General features: G+C 32.7%; 1 protein-coding gene across 1 annotated transcript in view; it reads right to left on the bottom strand.

Annotated features, from left to right (window-relative positions):
• Nucleotides 1-306: 306 nt before the first annotated feature.
• Nucleotides 307-9860, bottom strand: part of LOC145286259 (uncharacterized) — a 107390-nt gene continuing 97836 nt past the window's right edge. Inside the window, exon 6 of the mRNA XM_080135080.1 lies at nt 307-4154. Coding sequence (XP_079991206.1) covers nt 3978-4154 — 177 coding nt within the window. The 3' untranslated portion in view covers nt 307-3977. The remainder of the gene's footprint in view (nt 4155-9860) is intronic.

The following is a 9860-nucleotide window of genomic DNA, read 5'->3' on the forward strand; positions in this document are numbered from 1 at the left end:
CCCGCGTGGGGAGGCAAGTAAATAGGAACATTTCATTTCAGATTATTTAAAAAAAAAAAAAAAAAAAAAAAAAGAATGAGAAAAGATTTTCAATCGTGACTGACAAACGAACTCTGACTTTCCACCGTGTACCTAGCCATTTTTTTTTTATTCTGAAAAAATTGTCTGAGAAAATGCAAGCATTCTGATTTAGAGTCAACAACAATAAAAAAAAAAAAAAAAAGAGGGATCTGTTTTGTTATCCGGAATTTTAACCTATTGTTCTGACGGAGGTGAATCTATTTTACTAAGAATTGTAAAAAAGAATGATTTTTCAAGTACTTTATTCAATGTAACAATGTTTTATAACATTTATGACAAAAAAGTGTAAAATGCAACGATATTGTCCTTTTTCTTAAACAAAACATCCGCGTAATTGTAAAAAAACAAAAATGATTAACTACTTTAGTCAAATAGAGTTGCCTCCCTTAGAATAATAAAATCAAATTCTGAATAACCGTTTTGTTTTCTATTTCTGTTTATTTTTATTTATTTTATTTATTCATTTTATTTTTTATTTATTTATTTATTTATTTATTTTTGTCGACTTTGTCAAAAGTGAATAATGTCCTAATGTATGACTTTCTGGCAATCCTCCAAAAGAATTTTTTTTTTTTTTACTTTTTTGTACAATTTATTCGCCCTAAGTAATGCAATAGGAGGTGAAGGTGGGTAATAGGTTATCGTCACGAACTGACAATCTGGTTGTGCCAAGTTCAAATCCGGTTCGTTCCACAGAAACATTCTGATTTAGGATGTTGGCTTTGTTGGTTGGTTGGTTGGTTGGTTGTTTTGTTTTACGGCATATCAACCCTTTTCAGGTTATTTAATGCCGAAACTGGTGATTTTGAAGAACGATTTTTTTAATATAGTATATTTGTTTTTTAAGCCGTAATCTATTTAACCCATAGTTGGGACCCTAACAGGTGCTACCACTCCGGGTCAGAGTGGACCTGGGAGCAATGGCAATTAAAGAGTGGCTCCACACTCCCTAAGGCCTGCAAGCTGGGGCCCTCACCATCGGATATAGTTTTAGGTCATATCCAGGACCTTAGGATGTTGGGAACCCGATGTCTCTAGAAAGACTTCTAATTAGAAAGATGTCGGGGAAACCAATGCCAACAATAGAATCATCTGATTCATAAGAAATGAATGAAGCAATCGAAGCGTATGGGCTTACTGTAGTAAAGGACATATTTGTAGGGAACCTGGCCATTTATTTATAAGGAATCTGGATGAGGTTAGGAATAGCAAGATGTTTGTTCTCGTAACAATTAAAGTTTTGCATGTTAGTACAGTCATTGAAGCAGGAAGTGGGAAGCAGGAAAAGAAATCGAAAAGCAAATACTTAAATATCTGGCATCTATGGCCCTCTACAGTGAAGCGGTGAAATTTTGCTGCTAGTGAAGGTGGTTGGAGTATTTTTATTGAACGCAATAAGTTCATCAGACCAAATTAAATTGAAATACTTATAAAACAAGCTAATAGTATCATATTTTAAGTTTTTTTCCGTTGTTCATATACTGATCAGTCACCACTTATAAAGGCGAGAAGCCACTTGGGAAGAAGGGTTGATGAGATTGTCCGGCGATAAGCAATACTGAGATGTCAGAAAAGGACGAATGGAAATTTGACTCTATAGAATGACTTTTCGACAAGTATTTGTTGACACTAAATTTGAAAGCGTTGCAATATGCAGGGAAGCAGACCCATAGCAATGTGTTCCAAAGGTGATAAATTTTTGGAAAGAAAATATGTTCATCGAAAGTCACACATTAAAAAATAATACAATATTCCAAATAGTTTTAGCGAATTTTATTATCTACACGAAACGCGGACAAAATAAAAACCGGACAAACAAAATGGCCGCTATAAATCATAAAGAATGAAAATAGCTTCTATTTTTAAGACTAACATTTTTAGTAAACGACTAATTTTCCAACTGTATTTCCTTGAACATAATGATACTTGTTCAGTTTATGACCCAATCTCAGACAACTTCGCGTCATGCGAAACGACCAACGCAGCATTTCCCCTTTCCTATGTTAAGAATGACTTTCTATTTAGAAAGTCATTCTTAACATGGAAGAAACATACTGCAACCAGAAATTGAACTCACTACTTTTGAATATGACTCAGCATCTCAACATTTACTACCATAATCATAAAGGTGACGGTAGTAACGTGGTCGTAAGCGCGGATTGTATACGTAGCGCGCTGTGATCATGGAAATCGGGTAGATAGTAGAGTCGGGAAGACTCAAAGCTTGGTAGAAAACCTCTGAAATAACTATGGTGGGTTTAAGTGTCTACCAACTACCGTCTACGTTGTCGTGTAATGGCATGGAACGGCATATTAACTATTCCATCAAAGCTTTCTTCCCGTTTTATTTATGATTTTTTTTTATCAATAACTGTTTTCTGTTTTATGTATGTACGTGTAAATTAATTGTAGTAACTTTTCTGTGTGTGCGCGCGCGTGTAAGTGTGGAACCGTGACAGTGCAATAATTATTAATGTACTTTACTTCGGTTATAGGAAACTATCTCCCATGGATTTTAATTCACGACTTTATCATTCCATGAATTACCGTTATTTATAATTATGTTCTTCTATGCAATTGTGATTTTTTTGTTGTTGTTTTTGTTTATTTGTTTTTTATGTGATTTTATTACAAGAGTTTCAATTGATTTTCGGTCATTTACGCCTTTGGAAAACAAGCGTGAAAATCAACAGGACTTTTTGAGAGAGAGAGAGAGAAAGAAAGAGAGAATTGTAAAAAGAATTGGGTATATTGAGGCCGTTACCTCCTAAATTTTATCGACTCCTTTTCTGTTTGTTTTTTTGTTTTGTTTTGTTTTGTTTACGGGGATGACAGAGCAATTTAATTCATTGTGCAAATATTTCTTTTTTTTTTTTTTCACAGATTTTTTCTTTTTTTTATATTCATTTTTATTTTGCAAATATTAATTTGTTTTCTATTGCTTACAGAATATTTTGTGAATTAATATTAATTTTTCCTCCACAAATAGTAATTTGTGTCACATGGACACCTGGTTTAGTCGTAGGATTAAGGATTTGTCTGTTTTGTTTTGTAAGAAACATATAATAAACTCAAGTAGTGTTTATCAAAATTAAAACTGCAATGTATTACATATTAAACATCATAATCATGGCGCATCTAACATTGAATATTGCCGAAAAGATTTTTTTTTATACAACAGAGCCAGATGAGAGGGTTAGGGTTAGGGTTAATGAGGGTAAGTTTTGTTTAATAAGAAGCAAATAACATCAAACTGCGTTTATTGAAAATAAAATTGAAATATATTACAAATTACGCGTTACCCAAATGGCGTATCCAATATAGAAAAATGAAAAGAAAATTTTTATATCAGGAAACAAATTCCTATTTGCAAAATAAAAAAAAAAAATAACTGTAAAAAATCGAAAAATCTCCGGCAACAAATTAATAGGTGGATTAATTTTCTCTATCACTCCTACAAGAAACAGAAAAACTTTAAAATTTTACATTCTAAAAGCTAACCGTTTTTATATAATTTCTAATAGAAAACTGCCACGGCCGTACTGGCTGTTTTGGAGTTGTTTTATGTTATCTTCAAACTAGGAATCTAGACGGAAACGGAAACACCAAAATCAATAGCTGGTTTTTTTTCTTTGTTTTTTTGTTTTTTGTTTTTTTTTGTTTTTTGTTTTTTGTTTTTGTTTTTTGTTTGTTTGTTCTTTTTTTAATGTTTATTTATTTATTTATTTTTGGTTAACGAATCCCCACTTTTTATTTCCTTTGTCATTAAAATAAAAGTTCCTTTTCTTACTACCAAGTCCATCACCAATTCTTCTGATACACGTGACAATTTCTTCCTACTTTTGTTGAAGCGTTTTTTTTTTTTTTGTTTTGTTTTTTTTTTAATTATTTATTTATTACAAATAGCTGCTGAACTCAACCTCGGAATTTTGAGCTGACAATCGATCAGGCGAATTTACGTCCATTGCGATATTCTCGTGGGCGCGTTGTTCACGTTCTTTTTTCTTTTTCGGGGCAGAGGCTTGATTTGCTGCTTCTCGTTCTCTTTCGGCAGCCACGCGCTTTTGGTGATCCTGTTTAATGATAACATAATAACAATTTTATTTAATTTTTTAAATGTAATTTATTTATTAATTCTGAACAAGCACACACACACACACACACATATATATATATATATATATATATATCTATATATATATATATATATATATATATATATATATATATATATATATTTAATACCTACAGAGACTAGTGTTTCATCTTTTCGGGAATCATCAGTGCAGGGTGGGGGGTATGATTACATCCGGTCGAGAGATTCGAACACGGACACAAAACTTTTGACTTCATTAGCAAGGAAAAAACTACACTATAAACGTTAACCGCGAGAAATACAGTTGAAATTAACATTTATGTAAATGTTTAGACAGCGAAAGTGATTTTATGATAATAACATCATGATCTGTGCATGTAAACTTAAGTGATTGACTTAAATTTCAATTTGATGGTTCGATCCTTATTACAGGTGATGATAACTAATTAAAAATTTTGGTGGATAGAATGAGAATAATCTACCCTCAGAGATTAAATAAAAGTGAATAAATAATTGTAAAATGTATTTTGAGAAAAAAAACTTTGGACTTTAATATATATATATATATTGAATGAATGAAAACGTATATATAAAAAAAGAATACGAAAAGTATAAAAGCTTATAACTTTTCTTTATTCGTTTTCAATTGGTGACGTGCAGGAATACAAAATAATATTGTGAAAAAAATTTAAAAACTTTTTTTACAGGTACATAATTATCGGCCGATCCTTCAGTCTCCATCGGTGTAGTGAAAGTATCATTCATATATATATATATATATATATATATATATATATATATATATACTAGCAAAAGTACCCGTCGTTTACTAGATTCAAAAACAGCCTACAGAAAATGGACTCTGATTTATAAAAGTATGATAGGTTATGAAAAGGAAGGGTTGTAAAGAGATAGCTTCGAATTTGGGGCTATCAAAACCAAAGCCACATATGATGAAAGTAAAAATAAAATAGATAAACCCCATAATTTATTATACCATACCTGTTCACACTGAAACACTTATCACAATATTCTGTGGATCTATATTAAAAAACCTTGTTAAACTTTGTGACATATTTCCATTCTATGGAGGTCAGGCGCGAACGAACACCCCATAATTTTATTATACCATATTTCTTCAAACTGAAACATAATTATCAAAGTATACTTACGCAGATAGATATGAAAATTCTTTATTAAAGTTTGTGCCTATTTCCATTCTATGGAGGCCAGGCGCGAACGCAGACCCCACAATTTTATTATACTATCCCTATTTAAGCTAAAACATACTTATCAAAGTATTATTATGTACATCTATATCAAAAACACTTGTAAATGTTTTTTTGTTGTTTTTTTTTTGTAATTTTTTATTCCCATACTTTGTGGACTAGGTGCGTACGCAGACCCCACAATTTTAATGAATCATCATTATGCCAGATCAAACATACCCATTTCTGTGTCTCGATACATCTTCTATCATTATATGTGATCAGTTTTCTATAATAGTCAACCATATAGGAACCTATTCGTGACTAGACACATTAGAGTTTATATATTCGAATTTTATTTAGAAGTAATTACTTTGCAAAATAAAAATTTGTTTGAACCAAAGAATACAATGTTTGAAAAAATTCCTTTATCTATCGATTTTTAATGTAAGTACATCTCCTCAGAGGAAAAATATTAATATTGGTTCGAAATAATTTTGCTAAATAGCACATGCAAAGAAAATATTAACGATTAAATCTCATTTAAGGAACATAGAGAAAGGGAATGAGTGTTGAAAGCAAAAAAAGGATATGATATTTTGTATCCAAATAACGTATTAATCTTTGAAAAGAGTGGGATGGTATTATAAAGTTCCATATTGGTTGAAGATTGGTAGAATGGAGGTAAAAAAAAAACACATCTCTCCGGGTCGGCATTCAAAGTAGTAGCCAGCAAAGCAATCCTTTGCGAATATAATTAATCCGTTTCATTTTTGGTAGTATAAGACCAGCAGTAAAATGTTCCTTTGCATAAATTTAAATCCAAATGGTCAAGATGGAAATTCAATTTAGCTAAAGGCCAAAATAAAATATAGTTGTTATAATTTTTAAAATTTGGATTGGGTTTACATTAAGATCTGGGGATTTTGAAAACTTAGAAGCCAAGTGGTGAGCATTTAAAAAAAAAACACCTAAGCACAAATAATAATCCCTAATGAATAGAAAAATTAAATATCATATTTTATATTCTGAGTGAATGCTTAAGTATTAATAAAGGGGGTAAGATAGAAAGACGAAAAAAGAAAGAAAGAAAAGCAAAATGGAAGTTATTGTTGATAGAGGGTGTTGGGTTGTTCAGACAGACAGGCCGTGGCGAGTAAGTCGGTAAAGATGACAGATATATGAAAAGAACGGGGGAAAGAGGGTAAAATCAGATGTCTACAAAGAAGGGGGAAAGAGCAACGCGTAAAAGGGAGTGGAGGTGGTTGTCTATAAGACTGAGGCTAATTTAAATATGTTAAACCAACCAGAGTTATATTTAAATCTTTCAGCCAAAAACGTTCTTATTTATCCATTCATTGACAGAGAAAAGAAAATATTTACATAAGGTAAAAATATAGTTTATAAGCAATATTTGTAGTGAAATTATTATTAATAAATAATCAAAATTCCAAAGATATAAGCAACGTATAAATTACTATAAGTATTTATTAAAATTTAAGATGTATAAATTACTGTAGAGGTAATGGGATAGGTTAAAAAGCGAATGTATAGTTCATAAACTATTAGATAATAATATGGAAAGATCAAATATTTAGAATTAGAGGCTATATTAATTTGAGCGTCTGGGGTAATCGTTTTAGAGCATGGTTATTACTATGAGGAGTTTTTAATATAATTTTAGATAGAGAAATTGTTATAATTATTAATTATTAAAGAAATATTAATCTCATTTTTTATGCTAATTAACTGGCCTTATTAAACTATAATCTGTTGAAAATAGGATTTATTGAAGAGATCTTGAATGGATTGGATGGGTTTGTAATTTTTTTCTTTTTTTTTTTATTCAATTTTAACCCCAAACAAGGCACAGTGCCACTTTGAAGTAGGGGCTACTATTGGGGACATAATTTACGGGGGCATTATGAAGGCAGATGAGTAGAAAGATGTTTGTTCACATTACACTTGAACTTCTGCATATCAGTACAGTTAGGAAAGCAGAATCTCGGAAGGGAGTTCCAAAGACTTGCAGTTCTGGGGAAGAATATATTGGAGCAAAAGGCTTCCTTGCATCTAGGCATCTCTACTGTAAAGGGGTGGGACTTAGTTGCTTGTCAGGTTTGTCGGGGGTAGTCACGTCGAGGAGGTACAAGTGCTTGCAGTTCGTAAGAGCATTCACCATTAAAGTATTCGTAGAACAGGCAGAGGGATGCAACATTTCGTCGATGGGACAGAGGCTGAAGCCTAGATGACAGTTTAGGACCTATCAGGTTGGCGACTCTCTTTTGAACCCTGTCCAGGAGCGAGAGACAAGCAGCAGATGCACCAGCCCAAATGTGACAACAATACTCCATACACGGGCGAATGGTGGCCTTATAGAGATACAGGATACTTTCAGGCATAAGTAATTTTGCAGCAGCCTTTGCAATGCTCTCAATGTATCTATTCCAGTTCATATTTCCTGTAAACGTTAGGCCGAGAAGTTTAAAAGAAGTACTTTCATGCAATGTTCTTGGCCATTGCTATCGGTGGTAGAGAAGGTTTCTTGTAGTTATTGAAGAAAACAAGCTTAGTCTTGGCAGCATTGAATGTGACCATCCATTTTTCCCCCATTCCACTACAGATCGAAAGTCATCCTCTAGTGTTTCTGTCATTTCCTTAGATATGTGTTCATTTATTTTCCCCTCATGCCTGTTATAGAGAGTGGTGTCATCGGCAAATATACCCATCTCCGAAACAATTTTATCAGGGAAGTCATTTATGAATATCAGGAATAATAAAGGTCCAAGGATAAACTCCTGAAGTACTCCCGCATTTATATCGTATTGTTTAGATGTACGACCGTCGAGGACAAGTTGGATTTTTCTCTTACTTAAGAAGGATTCAGTGATACCATATGATCTACTTTTCCTTAGAAGACCATCGTGCCATACCCTATCAAAAGCCTTAGCTATATCAAGGGCTACCTCTCTACCCTCCCCTATTTTATCCAGTGAACGGTATATACGTTCAAAAACTTGCAGACGAAAAAGGGATTGCGGACCGGTATTGAAGATGAACTATCATCAAAACAGCTTGAGTTTTTATTTCCAATTATATCGTGTAATGTATTTCAGGGGCGAATTAATAGAGTTACTAATGAATATGAAAATTTAGATGTAGAATAGTAGAAATAGTTTAAACTAGTACTAAGTTTAGTTGAATATAAGTGTTTAGATTATGTTTTCTAGATGTGAAATTCAAGAGTTAAGATTTGGTATGTAAGCTGTAAATACGTAAAATGTGGGTTAGGGTTAGGGTGGGATACTAAAGAATAAAGAAATCAAAAGAAAAACAATTAATTGAAAGATTCTTCATGTTTATAATTGATTTTTTGTAAGAGAAGGGGTAAGGTTTAGTGTATTGAATATATAGTAATGTGTAGTGGGGAATTATTTTTTGTCTAATGCTAAATTATCTAAATTATCCATGTTATTTCAAATTGGCTGTATTTAAATTTTTTCTTGTGTTTGCATCGTGAAACTAACTCGTTTTTAGTATTTACTAGCATGGGTGGCCGGCGGCCCGGGTGTTTGGAGGTGTGTGTTAAGCAAAAAAAAAAAGAAAGAAAGAAAGAAAATGGTAGTAGGAAGGTAGGCTCGAACCCGGAGGAAAAAGAACGGAAAAAAGTGACATCTTTACTGTTACAACCACCGCTAAACCGGAAGTGGCGTAGGTCTATTTAAGGCTAGACAATCGAAAGGAGAGGATGACTTTCGAAAATATCGGCGAAAAAAGCGACCTCTCCCTGTAGAAAAGTGCCCAGTTGAGGGTGAAGAAATTAATGTTTTTAGCCAATTTTTCGGTATTTGTCGTCTGAAGGGTCGAGCTTCAAAACGATACTGATCTTGTGAAAATTCGTCGCCGTTGTCGAAAGTTTTAGGCAGACATGCGAACATACATACATAGATTTATATATTGGTAGCTCAAATTTTCGACCCAAACCTATTAAAAAGCTTGCCCTATCTTTGAATACCCTTTATATAAAATTTCAAATGTTTAGACCAGAAATTATCTGAGTAATTTGGTAGAGACCGCAGAGGTCATTTTTTTTTTTAACTTTTACCCCTATTATGACCCCTTAACACTTATTGTTTTAGGCTCAAATCAAGTTATTAAGTTAGATCCATGTCCAAGAAACCTATATGTAAAATTTCAATTGTTTATACCAAAATTGACGGAGGAGTTTGGTAGAGTTCTCATAGGTTAAATCGTTGAACTTTGACCCCTTAACAGCTAAGTTTCTGTCCGAAAACCGATTACAAAGATTTTTCCAAATCTCACTACCCTGTATATCAAATTTCGAGTCTGTAGACTGAAAAATGACAGTTATTGTGTAGGGAAATGTACACAGACAGACACACAGACACACACAGACACACACAGACAGACAGACAGAAAAACGGACACTTTCACTTTTATAGATATACTAGCCT

The sequence above is a fragment of the Euprymna scolopes genome, chromosome 10, assembly GCF_053919585.1.
Source record: "Euprymna scolopes isolate OS-2025 chromosome 10, ASM5391958v1, whole genome shotgun sequence".
In the NCBI taxonomy this organism is placed as follows: domain Eukaryota; kingdom Metazoa; phylum Mollusca; class Cephalopoda; order Sepiida; family Sepiolidae; genus Euprymna; species Euprymna scolopes.